At 41.7% G+C, this 26,025-nt stretch overlaps 1 protein-coding gene across 4 annotated transcripts in view; it reads right to left on the reverse strand.

Moving 5' to 3' along the window:
- Nucleotides 1-25,790, reverse strand: part of pom121 (POM121 transmembrane nucleoporin) — a 105,453-nt gene extending 79,663 nt beyond the window's left edge. For 3 of the 4 annotated variants that reach the window (XM_072469313.1, XM_072469312.1, XM_072469310.1), the window contains exons 1-2: nucleotides 25,104-25,789; nucleotides 429-644 (exon numbers count right to left, since the gene is read on the reverse strand). In XM_072469313.1, the coding sequence (XP_072325414.1) occupies nucleotides 429-644; nucleotides 25,104-25,645 (758 nt within the window). In that variant the 5' untranslated portion in view covers nucleotides 25,646-25,789. Of the gene's footprint in view, nucleotides 1-428; nucleotides 645-25,103 lie in introns of all 4 variants that reach the window. The other variant, XM_072469311.1, reaches the window with a different exon arrangement.
- Between the last annotated feature and the right edge of the window lie 235 nt (nucleotides 25,791-26,025).

Consider the following 26,025-nt stretch of genomic DNA (forward strand, 5'->3'; position numbering starts at 1 on the left):
GGGACAGCCACGAGCTAAACAACCCAATACTTAGCTATCTTGTGAACATCCTCTCCCATTTACGCTTGTAACTTCTGTCACCGAGGTTAGCCATGTGAATATGAAAATGCCATTAAAGCAAATTCTGAAAACAAAATTCACTTCCAAGCTTGATGAGTTAGAAGGGTCTGTAAAACTTATTGTCCATCGATTTCACCAAGATATTATATGTTGTTTTATTAGAATATTCAACTTCTATCGGATTTTGAAGATGGATATAAAACAGACAATGATGTTTCCCTCTCCTCTTCCCCAAACAAATCTGCTGCTATCCAATATTCTGATTCGGATACATAAAACACTTAGAATTTGCACTCTTCCAGATCATTCTACTTAACAAAGGTCCTGAGAAATGTTTGAATATAAAAATAATTACCAAGAATACTTACAGAGGTGACCGCATTATGCTTGCATCAGGACGTGCAATTTTTACAGTCACTGGACTATGTACCATGGGTGAGTTCCTGGAGGACAAAACATTTTTCTTCTGATAGCCATCCCACCGTACAGTTGGCAGAGTTCCAGGTATTGAATACTGGGGCTGATGAATTGGATACCGTCTCCGAGGGGTCACTGTAAATTTGTTCATCATAGCCTGATGTTCCCTAAAGATGACAAAATGGTTTAGAAACAAAGGTTAACTTGAGATGTAGAGTGTCCATGACAGCTTGAAAGTTACTTGTTTGTTGTGTGAAAGAATTGCACCTTTTAAAAAAATTATTTCATGGGATGTGCGCATCCCTGGCAAAGCCATCATTTGTTGGTCACCCTTAATTGCCCTTGAAGAGGCTGATTGCACAAAACCAGGAAAATCCATATGGTCAATGGTTGTACATTAGTTGAAAACTCAATACAAATTCAGAAATAACTTCCATGTCCTCCCATGGTCCAATGAGCAGCGGCACCACAAATCATGATGTGGAGATGCCGGCGTTGGACTGGGGTGAGCACAGTAAGGCGTCTTTCAACACCAGGTTAAAGTCCAACAGGTTTGTTTCAAATTACTAGCTTTCGAAGCACTGCTCCTTCCTCAGGTGAATGAAGAGGTATGTTCCAGAAACCTATAAGACTGTGGAAGGGAAACTAACATAAATGAAATACTGCTGAAATATTCTGGTTTCAGCCTTATTATGAAAACACATTGTCCTCCGAAAGAAACCAAAGCCAAGGGCAAGAACATACGTACTACGTATTTCATCGTACGTACTTTCCAATGTCTATTTAATATAAACATGCCTGTTTACTTCAGATTATAAAAACATGCTGTCTTCAATCGAATCTCAGAGTGCAGTGCACTAGCTTTTGCAGCTGGAACACTTCCTCTCCGCAAATATATTTGTGTAAATAAATTTCCTTAAATCGAACCTCGAGGAATTTGTCTTTATTATGATTTCCATGGCATAGACAAAGTCAAAGATGCAAGACAATGCTTTTAATGCGAGTATTTGCAGGTAATTAAGTCTTTACAGATCCAGAGATAGGGGTAACCCCAGGTTAAAGAGGTGTGAATTGATTCAAGCCAGGACAGTTGGTAGGGCTTGCGAAATCCTGAGGATCCATTCACCTGAGGAAGGAGCAGTGCTCCGAAAGTTAGTGTTTGAAACAAACCTGCTGGACTTTAACCTGGTGTTGTAAGACTTCTTACCACAAATCTTGTGATTGGTTCATTTGACCAAGGATTACAGGTTGTCCTGATTTCAGCCAGAGGATGCTGTAAATGACCTCAAAGGTCCAGATAAAGGATGGTGGGAAAGAGAATTCAGAATTCCCACCTCCATTGCTATCCACTTATGCCAACTGGAAAGCATACTTGTCTCCTCCCATTCTTCATCTCATTCAATTAATTTTTCCTTTACTACTTTCTCGCTTGCATCCTAATCTAGCTTCCCTTTATATGGATCTATGATATTTGCTGTAACTACTCCACGGGGTCGTAAATTCCACATTCTAACCATTTTGTGGGTAACTTCGGTCAGGAGTTCTTTATTACATTTGTTAGTGACTCTTATATTGAATGGGTTTGGCCATGGTGTCCCTCCATGATGGAGTGGCCTAATAACACTCAACTTCCAGCCTCACCCACAAACTGTGGACATGCCACTAATGGTTCAGAGAGTTCCTGGAACAAATGGAGCCACATCCCAATAAATCAGAAACATCTTCAAAGAAGGATGAGAAAGGAATTAGAAAGGGAAAATACTAGTTACAGACCACAAATTTAATATAAAAAAAATTTAAGAGTATCCAATTCAGGTTTTCCAATTAAGGGCCAAATTTGCGTGGCCAATCCACCTACCTTGCACATCTTTTGGGTTGTGGGGGCGAAACCCAAGCAAACACGGGCAGAATGTGCAAATTCCACACGGACAGTGACCCAGAGCCGGGATCGAACCTGGGACGTCGGTGCCGTGAGGCAGCAATGCTAAGCACTGCACCACCATGCTGCCCTACTTGGATATAAATTCTGACTGAAATGTTATTACTGTCAAGAAAATTTCAGGTTTGAAGATTTGCAAGAAAGCAAAGAATTCAACTGCAATTCAAGCTTCAGTTCAGCAACGGACATCTCACCAAGTTGCAAAGTGCTTGTAAAGAATTGGGGAGAATGAAGATAAAAAAACAAAGTAAAACGGAGTTGATTACAGGCAGACGTCTGGAGAAATGACGAGATGCGAATTTGCCTATGAAAAACAAGTATTTTACATACATGATTCGAGAAAGAGGTCGTAACTTCAAAGTGAAGAGATGAGGAAATGGACAGTTACCTGCCAAAAGCCAACTCCATATGGTGAATATCAAAGGGAAAGAAATAATATAACTATAGAACTAACTGGGAGACAGACAGCTAACATCAGAACTGCATCAAGTTGCAGATATCGTCTCCCGAAAGAAGCTCCAATTTTCCCCTCCGCTAAACCAGAAGACTATTTCTCAGACATGGCCACTTAACCAGGTTATGTTAATTACTTGCTGGATTTAGCTCATACGGTTACTTAAAATTGGATGTTGTTTGAGAAAAGGGGTTTCTCAGAGTTCAGTTAATGTAGTTCTTGACCAAGGGATAGTTTCATGTACAATTATGTGTAAATAGTCATCAATGTTAGGAGAGTTACGTTCCCTAGTACTTAAGTTGGAATTTGGGGTTTAATTGTTTAACAGGTTGCACTTGTTGTTTAATGGACTGCACCAATATATAAATGGGATACAGATGGCATTGTTTTGTGTCAGAGAATGATTACTAAACACAATAAACTTGGGAATCGAAGAAGTCGAGACTTGTTTCTCGTTCTTATTATATCATTACAATCGGAACTTAGCAATGGTAGCAGAGCATGGTTTCTGCGTCTAAGAAAAAAAGATTGCAAGCTAAGATTTCTGAATTCAAACCTGAAGAGGGATTTTGAGTAACTTGGAAAATTATTACAATCCCAGACCAGACCAAACAGTGGCTAGGATGTTGGATGGAAACCGCAATATTTTAGTTTATTTGTAAGACTGTAGAAAGAATGATTCGCTCCAGGAGTGATTGCATGAAAAAAACAAAATTTTATTATGAATACAATATTAACCCTTTAACTCCACACCCGAAAAGAACAGCTTACAATTACCCCTTAAGGACCACCACTCAATTTCCTATTCAACAAGAAATATACAGCTCTCAATCTATCTTCCTGTGGGAGGACTGTGGACTCAGCATCAGGCAGATCAGAATTCAACTCCTCTCTCTAAAGTTTCTCCACAAAACTGCCTCTCTAAAGCTTTTCAAAATGTCTCTCTTCATTCCTTGACGCAATTCCTTGAAGATGGCAGGAGAAGTTAAGATGGGTGTTTTGAAGAAAGTGTTAAAAAGGATTGTTAGCTTTATTATTTTTTTTTTAAATTTAGAGTACTCAATTCATTTTTTCCAATTAAGGGGCAATTTAGCATGGTCAATCCACCGACCTTGCACATCTTTGGGTTGTAGGGGCGAAACCCACGCAAACACTGGAGAATGTGCAAACTCCACACAAACAGTGACCCAGAGCCAGGGTTGGATTTATTATTGAGCCTGTGACTACAACATCATAGAACCCCTACAGTGCAGAAGGAGGCCATTCGGCTTATTGAGTCTGCACCACTCTGAAAGAGCTCCCAACCTAGGCCCCACCCTATCCCTGCAACCCCTTTACCCCACCTAATCTTTTTACAGTAAGAGGCAGCTCGGCCAAACCTTTGCCTCAGTTGGAGTCTTGTGGTCAGTTCTGGGCACCAGGTTTTAGGAAGGATATCAAGGCCCTGGAGAGGACGCAGAGACTTTTTCGCTGGAATGGGTCATGTGGGAAAACTGGGGTTGGGCTGGTCTCCTTGGAGATGAGACGCTCAACGGGATGATTTGACAAAGTTGTGTTCGAAATCCTGAATGGTTCTGATGAAGTAGGTGAGCAATTGGTTCGTGATGCGGTCAAAACAGTAACCAAAGAACACAGGTTTGAATTAACTGGCAAGGAGAGGTGAGATGCGGAGAGATGTTTTATTGCTGCAATCTGGAATGCAGAATGAGAAAGGTGATTAGAGCAGATTCAGTACCAACTTTGAAAAAGACAGTTAAAAAGACATTTGAAGGATTATGTTTTTGGAGAGCTATGAGGAAAGAACTAGGAAATGGGGCAAATGGGAATTGGGCAGCTATTTCAAATAGCCCACATGGGCACGATGAGCCGAATGGCCCCCTCCTGCTATGCCGTATTGTTTATGAAAAGCTGCCGATTTGGGGGCAAAACTAGGGAAACGGAGATTCTTTGCATTCTAGTGGAGAATAAGAAGAGGATTTCCAGAATTATGAGGGGCCAAAGGGAAAAATTATGTCCACTGGTAACTGGAGGTCATCGCGTCATCCAAAAAATGAAGGGAGGGGTCAGACAGTTTTAGTTTTAAAAAATGGGTCTGTACTTTAAATTGTGTCTGCTGGGGAGCTGACGGAAGTGTTTTCCCTCTCTAACCTTTAGGTCAGTTGTTGTGTCCTAACATCCCCTGGCTTTACATCAGCTAACTCCATACAGATTGAGAGTGGAACTTGGCATCTCAGCAGAGCAGTTGGATGGAGGGGAGTAATTCATAATACTTTTGGCTGAATTATATGTGGGACCTGCGACAGAATGGAGGCACAGTGGTTAGCACTGCTGCATCACAGCACCAGGGACCCAGGTTTGAATCCGGCCTCGGGTGATTGTGCGGAGTTTGCATGTTCTCCCCGTGTCTGCATGGCTTTCTTCCTGGAGCTCCGGTTTCCTCCCACAGTCCAAAGATGTGCAGATTAGGATTGGCCATGATAAATTACCTGAGTGTCCTGGGATGTGCAGGTTAGGTTACAGGGATCGTGCATGGTGGACCTTGGTAGAGTGTTCTTTCGGAGGGTCAGCGCAGACTGGATGGGCCTAATGACCTCCTTCTGCACTGTAGGGATTCTATGAAATTGTCCAATACTTCGAATCCAATAATCCTAAAGTCTTCCAGTCATCGCAAAAACAAATGACTGAATTTCAGGATAGTATCGAGACTGCCCACTATTATTTTCTGAGCATCAGCCCTATGACCAATGGAAGACTGAAGTTAGCATGTGGACATGGGTTACGTCCTTGCCCAAGGAAAAAAACAAGGAATGGCCTTGGCACTTTCGCTATCGTATGAAAGCAAAATTAGATGCAAGGGTTTTTTTTTCATAATTAGAGCTGCAGCATTTAAACTCAGATGAAGGTTTGGATACATTTGAACAATAATCTTGATTAGGGTCACAAGTAGGCTTACATTAACACTGCAATGACGTTACTGTGAAAGGATGACTTAAGTGCTGATGAGATTTGGTCAGATTTTGACAATCTTAGAAAGTCAGAGCATCTCCAAAGAAGAGTAAATAATGGAATTTAACAGATCGTAAACAAGGCTTCAAACTTTGTCTCGAAAATCCTCAATCTGTGCTGATATTCAAGTTATTGGACTGTGCTAAAGTTATAAATATGGATAGGCTTCTGGTTTTGACGGGAGTTAAATTTGCAGAAAGATGCATCCTGCTAGAACAAATGTCAGAAGCTCTAAAATAAAAACGTTATTGGGGGAATATTCCTTCACAGCAGCCTTCTTGACTCAAATGGGTTGATCGGCAATAAGATAGACTTAAGTTAAAGGGATGGCGAGGTGGTCTAGAAATAAGCTGCAAGTGGCAACATGAAAGGATTTATAATTAAAACATAACAAGGACACAAACATGAATGAATTGGGAAATTTCAACAGAAAAATTAACCCCAGAAATGTTCACGGGTGATCAATGTTTTAGCTGTGATTCAAAGTTCTCTGATGCAATAAACTCCGAAGCGATACAATTGAGAGTTTGACACCAAACGAGAGACAGAAGACTCTGAAGAAGAGGATATCAAAGAGAAGGCATTGCCTAAGTAACGAGAAATTTCAATCTGGTGATGAAGGTGCTGGTCGTAGAGTCGTTCAATTGTGCCATATTAGACAGTGGATGTACATCTACAGTATTTGGAATGGACTAATTGAAATGTTACCGAGTGACAAAGATCGGAACAAGGTTAAGGAATTTGGAAGTTCCACAAGTTTCCGATTTGGAGATGATAATACCCATATGAGGAAAGGCTGAGGGACTTGTTTTCGTTAGAGAGAAGAAGGTTAAAAGGTGACTTAATTGAGGCATACAAGATGATCAGAGGATTGGATAGGGTGGACAGTGAGAGCCTTTTTCCTCGGATGGTGATGTTTAGCACGAGGCGAGATAGATTTAAGACAGATGTCAGAGGTAGGTTCTTTACTCAGAGAGTACTAAGGGCGTGGAATGCCCTGCCTGCAACAGTAGTGGACTCGGCAACACTTAAGGGCATTCAAATGGTCATTGGATAGACATATGGACGATAAGGGAATAGTACAGATGGGCTTTGGAGTGGTTTCACAGGTCGGCGCAACATCGAGGGCCGAAGGGCCTGTACTGCGCTGCAATGTTCTATAATCCGCTGAAAATAGTAGTGATTCCTTGCAAAATCGCTGGAAGGAATATTTTTTTTTGCACAGATGCCCTATCCAGTGAAATACCTTTATTATTGTGCCGATCATCATTGAAGAAAGCACACATGAAACCTGGCATTGAAAACGACACGGCCATCATATTTGGAAAAGCTGTGGACTTACAATTTATAGTCTGAACATCTATCTGATCTCTATGTAAGAACTCCCCAGAGTGAGTATGGCCTTAATGACAGAAGTTGTGACTATGGATCTTAAGGTGTGGGATAAAGAACATTTTCACTTTACATTTTATATACTTGGCAAAGTCAGTCAATGTTTACAAATAGTAAAGAAAAGAAAATAATTGTGGAACAGATAATGGTGTAATAGATAGGGACCAGACTGGGGCCACTGGCCCAGTTCCTCACTGATAATGGGGGGAATTCGCTAATCATGAAAATCGGGTTATGTGCGAGAAATAGTTATGAATACAGCTGCAGAAAGCCCATTTCGTAATGGGGGTGAGAGAGAAATTGTGCTGTGATAGATGAAATGCTTCTAAAATTTTGGCAGATAGCCAAAATTGTAAATTAACTTCAGCTTTAGCATAGGCCGCCCATGCAAATAATTCACTACAGATGATTGCCGGCTACTCAGTTGGTTTTTGGGACAAATTCCCAAATTCCTTCAGTCATGAAGGATCATTTTCAGGGTTAGCACTGCGGCCTCACGGCGCCACGATCCCAGGTTCGATCCTGGCTCTGGGCCACTGTGTGTGGAGTTTGCACATTCTCCCCGTGTTTGCGTGGGTTTCACCCCCACATCCAAAAATGTGCAAGCTAGATGGATTGACAATGCTAAATTAACCCTTAATTGGAACAAATGAATGGGGTATTCTAAATTTATTTTTTAAAAATGATCATCTTCCAGTTTGGGAAGGGCAGTCAGCTCTACCTTTTCTGAGCATTTGAATGCACTGCACACGGGCAGAAGAGCATTCCTTAAAGTAAAAAATTCAGAATTCGGACAGCTTGGAGGCACAATGTGCAGCCATTGGAAACTATTTTCAAACATGGCATACAATAAAGAGATGGATTGAACGAGTGGAAAGGTCCAGGAACGGTTACAGGTACAAATGGTAAAATACTGGGATAGTAGCACTGCTGCCTCACAGCTCCAGAGACCCGGGTTGAATTCCGGCTTTGGGTGATTGTGTGGAGATTGCACATTCTCCCATGTCTACGTGGGTTTCCACCGGGTGCTCTAGTTTCCTCACACAGTCCAACTATGTGCAGGTTAGATGGATTGGCCATGATAAATTGTCCCTTAGTGTCCAAAAGGTCAGGTGCAATTCCTCATGGTAGGGTCTCACTGAAGGATATGGCAACTTCTAAAAGGAAAAAAGAGGAACTCCGAAGTTTAATTCGGAAGCTCAATTGGTTACCTGGACAAACCAGTCCAGACACAGGTTTTGATGTCTTAAAACTAAGCACTAAAATGAAGGATCCCAAGGTTGGAGAAATTGTTAGAGCAAACAAAACATTAGAACATAGAATTCCTACAGTGCAGGAGGCCATGTGGTCCATCGAGTCTGCACCAACCCTCTGAAAGAGCACCCCACCCAGGCCCACTCCCCACCCTATCCCCGCAGCTCCACCAAATCTGCACAAATTTGGTCACTAAGGGGCAATTTTAGCATGCCCAATTCCCCTAACCTGCACATCTTTTGACTGTGGGAGGAAACCGAAGCACCAGGAGGAAATCCACGCAGACACGGAAGAAAGTGCAAACCCGACACAGGTCCCTGGCGCTGTGAGGCAGCAGTGCTAAATGCACCGTGCTGCATTGGTGAAATTAAAATTGGAGAATTGTGTTTTGAAATTCACATCTTTAGGTGGCATTAGACAACTGAAACCGATTGTTTATAGTGACGCATCTTATGCTAATCTGTGATGGCTTTGAGTGCAAGAGGATTTATAATTATTCCCCTATGGGGAGCAAGGTAAAATGTTGCACTTCGGCATGGGAAACTAAAAAGAGTGGTAAAAAGTACATTGGCAGTGGAGACACTTGCCCTAGTGGAGGCAATAGATATGGCATTTTTTAAATCTAAGATCCTGATTGAAATTTCTTTTTTAAATTTAAATACCCAATTCATTTTTTCTAATTAAGGGGTAATTTAACGTGGCCGTGAGACAGCAATGCTAACCACTGCGCCACCGTGCTGCCCCCTGTGATTGAAATTTTAAATGGAACAGGGTATTCGGGAACAGTACCGATAGAGAGTCACATAGACAATGAGTCTCTTTGGGAGAATGTCCACTCTGTAAAATGTGTCAAAGAAGAGGCCACCTAATGACATAGCGATCCTTAAACAGATGCTAGAGAACAGGGAGACTCACAAGGTCACGTGGGTTGATCGCAGTTACCAATTATCTGACTGATGAAAAAAGAGGCTACCTCGAAGATGTTATTAGCAATTATTAAAGTGTGTTTTTTTTTCGATAAGGAAGAGATATGCGAGTGAAAAAGTGGGAGTAGGGTGCATTTATTGAAGAAAACAATATATATATTTGCAATGGCAGCAAGATGTTTGGACACTGCTCTTAAAGTAAACTTCTAGGTAGGGCTAGTGAAATCTCTGCGTCTTTGTCAGAGGAAAGATCTGGGGAGTACGATGCAGTTAAGAAAGCTATGTTGGGTGCTTGAGTTAGTACCCAAGGCTCACAGACAAAAGTTTAGAAATGTAAGAGAACATCCTGAACAGACTTATATTGAATTTGAAAGGGTCAAACAAAGTAAGTTTGGTATGTGGATGAGAGCATTAAAAATAGGAAAATCTATGAGGCCCTTCGAGAAGTAATTCTGTTGGAAGAATTCAAAGATTCATTACCTGCAGTGATAGGAACAGAGTTAAAACTGCAAGACAAGCTGCGTGAGTTGGTTCAAAGATGAAAGTCTTTTTTTTTTTTTCGACTCACTTTTAAATCTAAGAAAGATAGAAAATGGGAAGGTGTGAGAAAAGAGAGTCAAGCAAGACAGAAAGTGGTTGCAAGTTCCAAGAAGACTTCACCTCCAAATTAAAAAAAGAAAACGCTGAGGGAATGAGAGATATGAAGAAAGTTAGAAGCCTTCATTGTAATAAACTGGGCCACACCAAATCATCATGCTGGAGGTTACACAAAAAGCCGGTTGGAGTTATAAATCTTAACAAAGGAACTATTCATCTGAAAATGGAAAACTAGAGCATCCAATAGGATTTACACAGAGAAGACCAAACAAAAGGGGTGAAAACGTGTGCACAAATTTACTGGGGCAGAGTGGCCAGAAGGTAGCTGACGTGTTCAGGAATTTTCATACAGGTTTACAGAGCAGAAGGAGACCATTCAGCCCACTGAGTCTGCACTGGCCCTTGGAAAGAGCACCCTACCATATCCTATCTCTGTAAACCCAGTAACCTGACTTGACCTTTTGGACACTAGGGGGCAATTTAGCATGGCCAATCCACCTACTCTGCACATTTTTGGACTGTGGGAAGAAACTGGGACACCCGGAGACCCGCAGACAAGGGGAGAAAGTGCAACACTCACCCGAGGCCAAAACTGAACCCAGGTCCCTGGAGTTATGAGTGCTAGCCACTGTGCCATTGGATAAACCCAGACTGCTTTCACTGGAACGACGAAGGTTGAGGGGTGACCTGATAGATTTACACATGAGTGGCATGGAAAGAGTTGATAGTCAGACGCTATTTCCCAGGGTGGAAAAGTCAATTACTAGAGGATATAGGGTTTTGTATGTGAAGAGAAGGTTTTTCCATGTGGAAAAAATGGGAGAGGGAAAGATATTAAAATTTTAAGAGATACAGGTGTAAGTCAATCCCTAATGTTGTGGGATAAGGATATTCGTTGTCCAGAAGGAGTATTGAAGGAACAGCCTCTGGTCAGCTGTATTCATGGAGAAACAAGAGAAATTCCTTTGGTGAAAATAAACTGGAGTAGCTTGAAGATGTGAGAAGTGATGGTAGGAGTAGTAGAAACATTGCCCATTGCAGGTATTCAATTCATTCTCGGGAATGATGGCACTGGACCACAGATAGTAGCCTACTGTGGTTGAACAGCCAGTAGAAAATCTAGCTACAAAAAAATTACAAACAGACCATCCCAGAGTGTTTCCTGATTGTGTAGTAACGAGGTCACAGGAACGAAAGTTACGACAAGAAAGAGGAGTTATGAGCACAGGATGAGAAAGGTAAGATAAGGTTTTGGCATAATCTTTACTAAACTGAACAGACTAAGGGGAGTAACGAGGTCACAGGAACACAAGATATGACAAGAAACAGAGGAGTCATGAGCACAGGATGAGAAAGGTAAGATAAGGTTCTGACATTATCTTTACTAAGCTGAACAGACTAAGGGAAAGAAACTGTGTGTTTAGTTCTAAAAGAATAATAGCAGAGTGATTCCAAATTAAAACATATCGAAAACGGTTTACTCAGATTTGGAGGCTCAGTGTATTCCTGAATGCGATGTGAAGGATCAGATAGTAATGAGAAATTGGCATCCTACACATGCTAGTGCAGATGACAAATGGGCAGAAATGCATCAAATTGTATTACCTCTGCGTACAGGAAAAAGATTCTAAGGATAGCTCATGAAATTCTGTTTGGGGGACATGGAGGAATAAAGAAAACACAAGCGAAGATACAGAAAGTTTTACTGGCCAGCGCTACATAAAGATGCAGTTAAAATGTCACACATGTCAAGTAATAGGGAAACCACAAGCTGCAATAAACCCAGCAACATTGATCGCTATCCCAACTTTCAAAGAACCTTTTACAAGTGTTCTAGTCAACTGTGTAAGACCGGAGTCGAAAACGGCAAGTGGAAATCCAATACTGGTCAACTATTATGGATATATCTGATCTATTCACACATCTTCTCTACTGAGTAGTACTACACTCCTGTACGCTTCACCTGATGCCTGCATCTATATATTTATATTGTGTATTTTATGTTTGCCCGAATATGTATTTTCTTTTCATGTACAGAATGATCTGTTTGAGCTGCATGCAGAACAATACTTTTCACTGTACCTCGGTACACGTGACAATAAACCAATCCAATATATCCCCTAGATTTCTTGAAGCTGTACTGCTAAGAGCACAGTGGCCTAAACAGCTGGCTTGTAATACAGAACAATGCCAGCATCGGCCTCCCCAAACAGGCACCGGAATATGGCGACTAGGGGCTTTTCACAGTAACTTCATTGAAGCCTACTTGTGACAATAAGCAATTATTATTATTACAGCCAAGACAGTGGTAAAGGAATTAACCACGTTCTTTATTAGATAAGGCTTACCAAAAGCGATACAATCAATTCAAGGGTCAAATTTCATGTCAGGAGTATTTAAAGAGGTCATGAACAGCCTGGAAATAAAACAACTCATTGCCGTATCATCCAGAGTCACAGCGAGTATTGGAGAAGTGGCATCAAACTTTGAAAGCAATGATGCAACCTATCGCCAAGACTGCCCTCATGATTGCAACCAAGGGATCACATTTCTATTTTTTGCCATGAGGGATGCACCAAATGATTTTGCCAGATTTACTCCTCTGAATTGGTCTATGGATATTGTTAACAACCCCGATGTTACCTGCGAATGTGTTTCAAAATCCCGAAGTATAGAATGAAACATCTTCTTAGTGGTGCATATTTGTTTGGAATAATGTGAGGAACAATGGACAACTGAGTGAGGTAACAGTCCAGTCACTGTATAGACAATTAATACAGAATATTTATTACAGTAAAAAAAAACACCGCAAAAGACTAATATACAACTATGACATTTAAGAAGATTAATAACTAAACCCAAAATATACCCACATTCCCTGAACTCACTGAGGCACCCCTTTTCCCAAGCAACATCCAATTTTAGTAACTCAGCCCGCTAATAGTTACCACACAATACCGTTTAGGTGATCAAGTCTGGGAAAACATCTTTCTGGTTCAGTGAAGGATATCTGCAGCGGCTCCAAATGTTAGATGGCACAGGTCTCCATACTTCGGATCATAGATGGGACTGGCCTGCCTAACAGTTGGATGGAGAACTAGCTTGCTTCCCCATTGAGGGTGTTAACAGATATACTGCTCTGTCTCTGTGATATTCCATCCTGTGGATTTGACTATCTACATCTCTCAAATTCCTGATCTTTAAAATATATAATTTGTATAGCCCCACTGATAAACAAGGTTTCTCATCTGGCCATTCTCATCTCAATGTCTCTAAACGCCTGCTAATCTTATTACTGGGCAAATTGCATCCCACAGCACGGGAGCACAGTTGCTTCACAGCTCCAGGGTTCCAGGTTCGATTCCCGGCTTGGGTCACTATCTGTGCGGAGTTTGCACGTTTTCCCAGTGTTTGTGTGGGTTTCCTCCGGGTGCTCCGATTTCCTCCCACAGTCCAAAGATGTGCAGGTTAGGTGGATTGGCCATGATAAATTGCTCTTAGTGTCCAAAAAAGGTGAAGTGAGGTTACTGGGTTACAGAGATAGGGTGGAGGCGTGGGCTTAAGTAGGGTGTGCTTTCCAATGGCCGGTGCAGACTCGATGGGCCAAATGGCCTCCTTCGGCACTGTAAAATCTATGACTCAATATTCCTCGAGTCTCCCATTAGTCTTGTTATATGTCTTTTATTTTGCTTTCATCTCAAATTCACTGTAAAACTCGTTAATTTCCCAAATTCCTAACAACATGAAGCTAGATGACCCAGGAAAAGTTCAGTAATAAATCAAGAGACTACACTTTTGGACTATGTATTGAATTTCAGAGAAAGACTGAATGGGGCTTGGGAAGTGGTACGGAAGCATTGAACGACAGCACAGCAGGGAATGAAAGCAGACTCAGTTTTAAAGGAGAAAAAGTGCCAGTGTTACTACCTGGGATTGGACAACCACAAAGCTAGCTTTTGTGGACCGTAACAAATTGAAAGAAAATTGAACGAAGTAAATTATCTGACATTACTGAATTTATGATTGGAGCCCTCTGATTGTAATGGTGCCATAGCCGGATGGAACACAACGACTTTGCATGGGCCACAGGAAAATGAACGCCATCACCAGGAGGGATTTCTTTCCTCTACCACCAATAGAGGATTGCATTGAAAGAGTTGGAAAGTCACAAAAATAGACTTGCGAAAGGGCTAGTCTGAGAGGGCAAAGGAAATCTCAGCATTCATGACACCAAATAGATTTTCATCAATTTAAAATTAAGCCGTTCGGGATAAAGCATGCACCCGCAACATTATTCAAGGACAAGACACAATGCAGTGTACATTGACGATTTAGTGGGGTTTAGACAAGTTGGGAAGAACATGTTAAGCGTTTAAAAGAGGCTAATCATACCATGAATTTGACAAAAAGCAAATTTGCTACAGCTCAAATTTTTCATATTTAGGACACGTTGTGGGACATGGTCAAATGGCCCCATGAGATGTGAAACTACAGGCAATTGACAGCAGTAAGAGATTTTTAAGTTTCTGGGAATTAGTGGATTTTAGCGTAAATTTGTGGCAAACTTTCAGTGTGGTAACACCACTAACAGAACATTTGAAGAACAAGAAATTTAACTGGACGGTGGTCTGCCAAACTGCATTCCAACATCTGAAAACTGTGTTGACAACAAAGCCAGCATTAGCCCTACCAAATTATGACAAACTGTTTAAAATGGTTGTGGATGCTAGTGACATTGGTGTGGGACCTGTGTTGTTATAAGATTAACAACTTGAGAAGCCTGTGGGGCAGTTCTCGAGGAAATTAAATCGTCACCAACAGAGGTATTCTACAATTGAAGAGGAGACTTCAAGTTTGGTAGTAGCAACATTGAAATTTATGTTGCCAATAATCCATATATACGGACCATAATCCCCTTAAATATCTGGAGAAATCTCACGTTTAGAACACCAGGTTATTTCAATGGAGTTTGTTACTACAACCGTTCAATTTAAAAATCATTCATATGGCCAGTAGAGAAAACATCACTGCGGATGCTTCATGCAGAGGGTAAAAGAGACAATTTGGGAACAATGGGTGTAAATACTCTGAGGTATATTTTATGTTAATGCATGCTTTTGAAATCTTTGTGATGGTTAAGGTAGAATTGATAATAAATTAAATTGTGTAAATTAAACAATTTTTTTTTTAAAGTGGGAAAGTGTTAAGAATTGGGGAAAATTAAGATTAAAAATACAAAATAAAACAGGGAATTGACTAGAGGCAGACGTCTGGAGAAACAATGAGATTGTGAAAAACAAGTATTTTACAAACGTGGTTCGAGAAAACAATGGGGCTAGAGGCGGTAACTTAAAAGTGGAGAGATAAAGGAATGGACAATTAGCTGCCAAAAGCCAACTCCACAGGTGAACATAAAAGGTAAAGAAATAGTATAACTATAGAACCCCAACCAAGGAGAGTGAGAGGCAGATAACATCAGAACTGCATCAAGCTGCAGATAGTCTCCTGAAAGAAGCAATTGCTTCCCTCGTCGCTGAACCTGAAGACTGTTTTTCCCAGATGTGGCCACCGTAACCTGTTTGTGGTAATGACTTGCTGGATTTCACTCAGTTACTTAAAATTGGATGTTGTTTGGGAAAAGGGGCGTCTCAGAGTTCAGGCAACATAGTCGGGGACCAAGGGGTAGTAAGTGTCATAGCGTATTATAGCCCTTCTTGTCATGTGCATCTTCTTTTAAGTTAATAAATAGTCTTCATTGATTTTTCACACAACGACTAGACTGTTCCTCACTGGGTTGAACACCGTTCCTCACATTGTACCAAAAAAACCAGATACACCACTACAAACCAGTGTTCCCAAGTTACCCTTCAGCGTGGTTCGTAACAGGTTACAAATCCTGGGAAATTGCTCAATCCCTTCATTAAAGTATCTGTTATCAGCATGAAGAATCATACTAAAATTACTTTTGGAAAAATTACTGCAACGTGTAATTAACAAACTGCTGAAATTTAAATCCCCAATTATAAATGGCCAGTTTCAGTGTCATCATTAGATTTAGTACAGTACAATTGTGGGTATGAACATTTTTCATACTGCCTCAACCGTGAAGAACACAAATGCTGTGCTATCCCAAGAAAGCATTCTGGGCATTGTAAAATCAAGGTGAGCAACTGCTGGTTGTAATGATAGGAACAATATGAATTGACAAATTAGATGCCAACATGAACGGATGAACTCAACATTTTCCTGACAACCTATTACCTAAATAATCCCAGGTTTATCCAAAAAATACCAGTGACCATGCCACAATGTAGTTCATTGGTTACAACACACAAGGCTTTGAGAGACAAGTACATATTCTTTTAATGGGAACACCAAAGATGAAATTCAATTTAAATTATGCAGTATTTTACCATTTGCTGAGAATGCACTTGGGAAGTGCCCCTCATTGTGATGATTCAATGCATCACACAGTTAGATTGCATACCTGCAGAGGATAGCTCATTGGAATAAGCTTAGATGAGAGAGAACTGATTTTTAAAAATGCAACTGTTACTTCGCTTTGGGGCTCAAACATATACTCTGGAATGTGAAGCACACAAATCGAGTGGTCAAATCTACAATTACTGCTACAGAGCCAAGCAAGTCAGAGCATAAGCCTTAATTGTATAGAGTTGTGATAATTTTATAGTTTGAATCCAACTTCTAGTTCTTTAAACTTTGAAAGCATTGAAAAAGTTTCAAGACTGATGACAAACTATTAAGAAAGACTGGAGGAACTTGGGCTAATGAATCTTGAAGGAAGACAACTGAGAAGTAATATTTTTGAATAATAAACTGTGATGGTGGCAGTGTGAATCTGGAACACCACTGCAAACTAAACCCGGAGAACAGGACACAGGGGAAAGAAATATTAAGCAATAAAGTTGTATAGATGCTCTTCGCATAAGTGTGCAAGCTGGATCCAGTGATGGAGTGATCGCTTTTCTTGGTGAGGTAAGCTGAGCTGAATGGCATTCCTCATTCTGCGGCTGGCACACGCCTCAATGTGGGAAAATGTACAAGTCATGATCAAAAGGTCAATGTTCCAGAGGATTCTTTTACATGAAGCTTGCATCAACAACTTAACTGGGAATACAGCAATATTACAAAGGAAAGAGGGCAACAGGTGTTTTTGTCCATTCTTTATCCATGTCTTGAAAAATTTAGTTTCACCAGTTACTGACACTCAAGATTGAACATTAAAATTTAATGTTGAAAATAAATGAGGACTCAGAAAGGCAGAGAGCATCAAGATATTACCTTACTCCTCCAGTTTTAGCTCTGCTTCATTTCGTTTTGGAGCAGAAATATTTCCATAGCCCTAAAAAGGTTAATAAGTTTAGATCCACTTGTTTGTGCATGAAGAATCACTTCTGTTGTGCCTTTAACTGCAGCTACTGGTCTCACACACCGCAACTGAAACATGCACCTGTGTGTAACACTAAAATGTTAAACCACAGATCAAGTATAAATATGAAAAAGCATAATAACAAAATGCTGTCAAATCACTAACAGTTTCTGCTACACCTGGGAAGATGAAGAGTTTTACTAACATAGAACAATACAGCGCAGTACAGGCCCTTCGGCCCACAATGTTGCACCGAAACAAAAGCCATCTAACCTACACTATGCCATTATCATCCATATGTTTATCCAATAAACTTTTAAATGCCCTCAATGTTGGCGAGTTCACTACTGTAGCAGGTAGGGCATTCCACGGCCTCACTACTCTTTGCGTAAAGAACCTACCTCTGACCTCTGTCCTATATCTATTACCCCTCAGTTTAAAGTTATGTCCCCTCGTGCCAGCCATTTCCATCCGCGGGAGAAGGCTCTCACTGTCCACCCTATCCAACCCCCTGATCTTTTTGTATGCCTCTATTAAGTCTCCTCTTAACCTTCTTCTCTCCAACGAAAACAACCTCAAGTCCATCAGCCTTTCCTCATAAGATTTTCCCTCCATACCAGGCAACATCCTGGTAAATCTCCTCTGCACCCGCTCCAAAGCCTCCACGTCCTTCCTATAATGCGGTGACCAGAACTGTACGCAATACTCCAAATGCGGCCGTACCAGAGTTCTGTACAGCTGCAACATGACCTCCCGACTCCGGAACTCAATCCCTCTACCAATAAAGGCCAACACTCCATAGGCCTTCTTCACAACCCTATCAACCTGGGTGGCAACTTTCAGGGATCTATGTACATGGACACCTAGATCCCTCTGCTCATCCACATTTTCAAGAACTTTTCCATTAGCCAAATATTCCACATTCCTGTTATTCCTTCCAAAGTGAATCACCTCACACTTCTCTACATTAAACTCCATTTGCCACCTCTCAGCCCAGCTCTGCAGCTTATCTATTTCCCTCTGTAACGTGCTACATCCTTCCACACTATCGACAACACCACCGACTTTAGTATCGTCTGCAAATTTACTCACCCACCCTTCTGCGCCTTCCTCTAGGTCATTGATAAAAATGACAAACAGCAACGGCCCCAGAACAGATCCTTGTGGTACTCCACTTGTGACTGAACTCCATTCTGAACATTTCCCATCAACCACCACCCTCTGTCTTCTTTCAGCTAGCCAATTTCTGATCCACATCTCTAAATCACCCTCAATCCCCAGCCTCCGTATTTTCTGCAATAGCCTACCACAGTTGCTGTGGACCTGCTTTCCAGTTTCGCTGCAATGTTACACAATGGCTGCAGCTGTTAACCACTTGGATAACTTTGTTCTCTAAATGGTTAATAGCTCCAGTACTCTATACACATGTAGAGTCATGATATTGGAAACAAATTCCAATTTCTGTCACAAGCCCTGTCAATCTTGAGCTTGATCATAATTCAACTGCAGCTAACACACAAAAAGCAACAAACTGATGTTCTACAATATAGCTACAATCAACACCAAAAAGAGTTTGAATGGCGAATACTGTGCCATCTCACCTGATCATATACTCTGCCAGTTACACAGAATGGTATAGATACTGCAGTCTTTGTCACCATCCTATTGAATTGGCAGGGGATGATTGTCCAACTCATGGCTGAACCCTGACCATCATAGAACATTAATGCGCAGTACAGGTCCTTCGGCCCTCGATGTTGCGCCGACTTGTGAAACCACTCTAAAGCCCATCTACACTATTCCCTTATCGTCCATATGTCTATCCAATGACCATTTGAATGCCCTTAGTGTTGGCGAGTCCACTACTGTTGCAGGCAGGGCATTCCACGCCCTTACTACACTCTGTAAAGAACCTACCTCTGACATCTGTCTTATATCTATCTCCCCTCAATTTAAAGCTACGTCCCCTCGTGCTAGACATTACCATCCGAGGAAAAAGGCTCTCACTGTCCACCCTATCCAATCCTCTGATCATCTTGTATGCCTCAATTACATCACCTCTTAACCTTTTCTCTAACGAAAACAGCCTCAAGTCCCTCAGCCTTCCCTCATAAGATCTTCCCTCCATACCAGGCAACATTCTGGTAAATCTCCTCTGCACCCTTTCCAATGCTTCCACATCCTTCCTATAATGCGGCGACCAGAATTGCACGCAATACTCCAAATGCGGCCGCAACAGAGTTTTGTACAGCTGCAACGACCTCATGGCTCCGAAACTCAATCCCTCTACCAGTAAAAGCTAACACACCGTACGCCTTCTTAACAACCCTCTCAACCTGGGTGGCAACTTTCAGGGATCTATGTACATGGACACAGAGATCGCTCTGCTCATCCACACTGCCAAGAATCTTACCATTAGCCCAGTACTCTGTCTTCCTGTTATTCATCGTTCCCTTAATTTAAACAGAACACCTCACACACTGCATCAATTGGTGAGTATGCCCCATTTTGACAAAGGAGGCAGAGACACTTACTTCAAAATATTATATGAATAAGGCAATTATGTACCAACATTGTTTGAGTTTGTATGTTGCATAACCCACTGCGCTACAAATTACCCTGGCACCCTTTTCACACAGTAACTTTATCACAAGGTGCTTTATGTACTTCATCAACAGCATATTCAAGACTTGTAAAATTCCCAAAAGTCAGTTTTAACTTCATCTACAATTTTAACATCTCAACAAACAATTGTTCTTAAAAATTCAAATTATCCTCCTGCTTTCCAGTGAGCTGACTCATTTGCTTAAAAGATACTGGGGGGCAAGAATGGGGAGGGAAACCAAAAATATTCAAGGCAAAATCTTTGGCTATACTGTAGCAAACTAAACCAATTTAAACCCACATTGAAGAGCTATACCAAATTCTTCCAAATTATAACATTGATGCAGCAACTGACTTCTGGAACACTATCTAAAACATACTAACACCAACCACTTTCCAAGATTATACAGAATAGAAAGCACAGAATTAGGCCTTTAAGCCAAACTGATCCATGCTGGTGTTTATGCTCCATTAGAGCCTCCTCACACCCCTCTTCATCAAAGTATCAGCAAAATCATCTATTTCTTTCTCTGATTTGTTTATCTGCTGCCCCCTTAAATTCATCCATACTATTAGACTCAACTAAATGTGTAGCTAGTTCTGCAGTCTCCTGAACTCCCCATTGAATTTTAGTGAGCATCTTCGGTGTACCCAATCAAATCCTTTAATAATATTATAATCCTCTACAAGAATGTTATACGTTTTAGTTACCGTTGTATGAAGAGTCAGAAGTCCTGTTCCTTTTCACCAAACCCCATTTATTTCACTTCCACAGCCTCTGCACAAAACTCCAACAACACACCACCTGACAGAGGCCACCTGAAGTCCCTTTACATATCTGTCAATTAATGGATACTTAACATAAATGAGACAACTAATTGCAATGTCTCTTAACCCATTACTTAACAGTCTCCCCTTCCTTGGAGAAAAAAAATAATTAGGTGAAAACAAAATTTCAAGAAACTCAAAAACACACATGATTCCCCCCCTCCCCTTTTTCTGTTTGGAGAAAAAAAAAAGTCACAGAAACAAGTGCCCTTCATTAACAATATCCAAAAGTTTCTGTGAACTCACCCCTCTTTTCGTAAAACAGTCTGACAGTTGATAGCTCCTGTCGACCCATTTAATTTTTGTTATTTCCCCTCTGTCCAACATCTGCTTCAAACTTGCGATGTCTATCCGTAACCTCTTTTCATTGACACTTTTTGTAGAGTGCACATTTTCCCACAGGGATTTATTGTCAATGTGACAGTCAATAGGTATATTACCCAAATCCCTTAATCCAAAAATTTCTGTCAATATCATACTTATATAAAAGGCCATATCCACCGCCTCTACAAGGCTTAACATCTCAGCAGCCAAAGTGCTTTTTACCACTCCTTATTTTCTTTGTTTCCCACACAAGTGGACAACATTTACCATTGTTCCCCAAAAGGAAAATTATAAAACCGCCTGCGCTTGAAACCCCATCACATAAATTTGCGTAGGACGCATCACTATAAACGATCACCTAAAACCGGGAACTTCAAAACACACTCCTGCATTTTTTTTAGTTTGGCCAACGCTTTATTTGCTATTATGTCTTCCACTTGGGGATCATTCATTTTTGTACTCAACTCAGACATCAAAACTCACATCCGGTCTAGTCTGTCTACCTAACCAGTTCAGTTGCCCAATTAAACTTCGCAGTTGCTCTTTTTCTATCTTTGAAACCATTGCGTCTTTTTGTGAAACTCGGCCATGACTAATTGCTATTGGGCTGATGCTTTCCAAATAAGATTGCTGACGTAAAGTTGCCCCTGACTTAGTCCGTCCAATTTCCAGTCCAATATATTTAAATGCACCGGAAGCCTGACTTCCAACCCTGAATTCTTTCCTCAAACCAGAGATTACAATAGCTTCAAAATCACTAGTCCCACCCCATAGAAAATCATCGACGTGCATCATAAAAATGCCAGAAAGATTTCCTTTATAGTGCCAGCAAAACATTGCAGGATCTGCTTTCAACTGGCAACTGCCTAACTTTAACAAAACTGACCTTACCGAAAAATACCAGACTCTAGATGCATCATTTAGAAGATCTTTAAAATAACCTTTCCTGCTGTAGGTGAATCTACCCTTAAATCCTGATCTTCTAAGTTTTCTTCAAATCCCCTTGCCACAAGCCTGGCCTTTGCCTTACAAGTTACACCTGGAAGAACCTTTTCCGTGCAAATCCATCTGTGGGATAGAGCTGTTTGTCCCCTATCCGGTACTTCCGTGTGTACCCCAAATTCACTCCAACTATGCAATTCTTGTTGTTTAGCATCTTTGATAACTTTTCATATAATTTATTGGAAGCCACCAAAGTCTCACGTGCATGTGGGCTTCTACTCCTATTAGTATCCGTAGTCTTGCTCATGTTCCGAGACCTTGATAAACTTCGTCCCCTCTCCCGCCTGGTAACTTGTTCTATACTGCTACTGCTTGATCATTTCTATCTGCTGTGGGATGTCCTTTCAAAATTCTCGACCTTTTCCTGCGGACCTGTTCACTAACCGATGTACTATCTGAACTGGCACTGCGTTTCTGTGACCTCCAATTTTGAACTTCGTGTTCCCAATCCATTGTCTTAACTCCCTGCCCTGAATGCTGTACATTCAACCAATGTTTATACTTTCCAGTGGCCTTCCCTGCTCTAATAACAGTTGCATCCTTCCATTGACTAGGCCCTTCAGGCAAGTATGGCACCTTTGTACCAACTTTTGGTAGTTGTCCTTTCGGAAAAATGGCCTTATCCCAGATCTTAAGGTCAACAGCTACAATGTCGTTAACATCCCTGGCCAACGGTAGGGTTACTATCGGTCGTGCTGCTGTCCTTCTGTACTTCCTACAAACTTCACAGCGGTCACTAACCTGTTCTATCAGTTTAGTATAGTCTTCATCCCTTACCCCTGCATCCTTTAATACATTTTTCAGCCTCCGAGGAGACGGATGTGCAAATTGCCTGTGCAGTTTTAATACAACAAGCTTTATCAGCGAAAGTCCCATTTTCAACTGCCATTAACACATCCTTAACCACTCTACTTGAAATTTGTCAGTAATGGAATACAATTTACAGTCGGGACACTATTGTAAGTCCACCGTCTTTCCAAAAACGGTTGCCTTATCCTGTTCCATATCCAGTTTCATGTGTGCTTTCTTCATCGACCGTCTGCTCAGAAGCAAAGGTATCTCACTTGATACAACATCCTTGCTAATGAAATGATTCACTCCGGCAATATTGCAAGGGATCACCACTCTTTTCAGCGACTTCAGAGTATTATCATCCCCAAACCTGAAACTTGTGGAACTTTCAAATTCTTTAATCTTGTTACGACTTTCAGCATTCAAGGAGTCCAGGTAACATTTTAACCAGTCAATTCCACACACAGTAGATGTGCAGCCACTGTCCAATACAGCACAATTGAAGGATTCTGCAACCAACATCCTCATTATTGGCGTAAAACTGCTTGTTAATAGGACAATGTCTTCTCTCTGAACACTATCTTTTTCCTCTTCTGACTCTTCCGTGTCATGTGTCGCTTCAAACACTATCATAACGTTTTGAACAGTTGAAGACAATGGTATGGAGAATCACATCGAAAACATCTATTTATCATGCAATGTCTCTTAGCCCATTACTTAACAAAGAACACCCCACAGTGTTCTCAGTCTTTCCTGATAAGTATGACCTCAGTCCTGGTATCATCTGATGAATAATTTTGGTGCTTCATCCAGTGTCTCTTTATCCTTTTTAATCATCACTTGGCATTCTAACAGTGATCTAAACAAAACTCTTTTCAAGTTTTATACAACTTCTCTGCTTTTCAATTCTAAACTCAGAGAAATTAAGTCTCTTCTTTTATTTGTTTATTTCGATATTATTAACCGGTTTTAGTGATTTGCGTAACTCATTCCTAGATTCCTTTACAACATACCCAGTATAAATTCTTATGGGTTAATTTTATTTTTCAATACCAGGCTTCAAAATGAACAATTATAAACATGACTTGACCGAAGGCAGAAATATCAAGGTTTTATACCAATATAACGGACAAGAGGCCTGAATATGGATTTTCAGAAGTTTTTCACTGGCTGTTAAGCCAGAATACAGAGCACAAAATTCATGCTGACAAACCATCAGTGGTGCAGTCTTTCAGGTGAGATGTTAAACAGTGAACCTGCCTTGCCTTTCAGGTGGGTGTAAAATATCCTATGCACTATTTCGAAGAGGAGCACCCTATCCATCAACCTACCAAAATTGTATCCCAAAATTAGCATCACTAAAACAGATTATCTGGTCATCACAATGCTGCCTACGAGATCCAGTTGTGCACCCTCGCTACCAGGTTTCCTACATTACAACAGTAACTAAGCCTCAAAAAATACTCAATTGATTGTAAAGCGTCAATACCAGAGGTCATGAGAGACAATATAGAAATGCAGCTCTTTATTTAATTAAAGGTGTTTCCACAAATAAAGTGTCTTTCTGAAAGAACTTTAACTATGTATAAAGAAGTTTGAAATGCCCACAAAAAATCAGCAGAGATATTACTGAAGCAAAAAATGGTGAAACATATTTTAAAATCGGAAAAGCCCTAATCTGTAATGTTCTGAGAACTACAAACCTACATTATCTTTTTCAGATTTGATACACATTTCCAGTAGTTTCTGGCTTTACTTCAGGTTTCCAGTATTTATTTCATTTTTATTTCTACATTCAATCTTCTTGTCGGAGTGGGCTCAGTCAACCTCCACAGCCTGCTCCGTTACTCGTTAAAATGACTAACCCTCTACCTCAACTGCACCTTCCCACGTCCCATAATTTCCAATCTTCGTGCTACCAACCCAGTAAAATACTCCAAAATTATTCAATAACTCAGATCTCAATTTCTTTCACAGCACATCAGGGGATGAACAGCCTTTTGGTAATTTTTGAGCAATATGAGACAACAGAAAGCTTTATGAGAATAAGTTGAATAACAACAGGTTGTGGTCATTGTGTTTTAACTGCTGTCAGGTCCCTTGTCTCCAGACTCTTACCCAAAGGACAGCCTCCTGGTGGGAGTCTGGATGGGATTCGGTCGACTGTAGCGGTTCTTCAGTTCCTTGCTGCCAAAAGTGGCCTGCCCTGAGTTTTCGTTCGACAAGTAGCTGCCCATCATGAAGCCGGCCGGGCTCCGCTCGCTCGCATAAGCCGCCACCACCAGCGAGTTGCGCTCCTCGCAGTTCACCACCTCCCACTTGCAGCTGTTCCCCTGGGCCCGGCTGGGGTTCCAGAGGCCCTGCTGAGGCCTGCCGCGGGCACCTCTGCCTCTCCCTTTCCACTGGCCGCCTCCGCCGTTCAGCTTGCTGTGCACCACCTCGGCCCAACGCGTCCCCAGAAGGAACGCTTTGACGCGGTCGAGTAAAACTCGGGGCCCGGGCCTGGTGCCTTCCCCCTGCAGCGAAGAGTAATAAACCCAAGCGGGCGCCACGGCCAAGAGGCCCAGCAGGTACCAGCCCAGGACGTAGAAGGAAAGCAGCAAAGCAAAGCTCAGCCCCGCCGCCCACGTTATCACAGACCGCTTGTGTGCGGGAGACATGGCGGCGGATTCAATCCCGTCTCATTCGCCGCCATTCTGCTCTCGGTCTGTCCGCCATTACCGGACGCTTCACACAGTGCACATGCGCGCCATTACCCGGCATCCACTGCCCGAAAGCGTCAGCAAAGCCGCCACCCCGGTCTCGCCGCCGGACTCCCCACCGACAACGCGCATGCGCCCTCCCATCCCCGCCGCTGGTCGCCAGGCAACGTGCGCGCCCATCGCGCAATACGGACGGCCATACGTACGCGTCCTCGTCAGAGGGCTTGTGACAACGGCACGCGCCCTTCCCAAGGAGGCGCCACTGCGAGGGGGAGTCGAGGTGGAGCGGGAAGGGACGTTAATGGGGGAGGGGAAACGGCGTCACAGGGGATGGAGTG

The sequence above is a fragment of the Scyliorhinus torazame genome, chromosome 12 (genome assembly GCF_047496885.1).
Source record: "Scyliorhinus torazame isolate Kashiwa2021f chromosome 12, sScyTor2.1, whole genome shotgun sequence".
Classification (NCBI taxonomy): domain Eukaryota; kingdom Metazoa; phylum Chordata; class Chondrichthyes; order Carcharhiniformes; family Scyliorhinidae; genus Scyliorhinus; species Scyliorhinus torazame.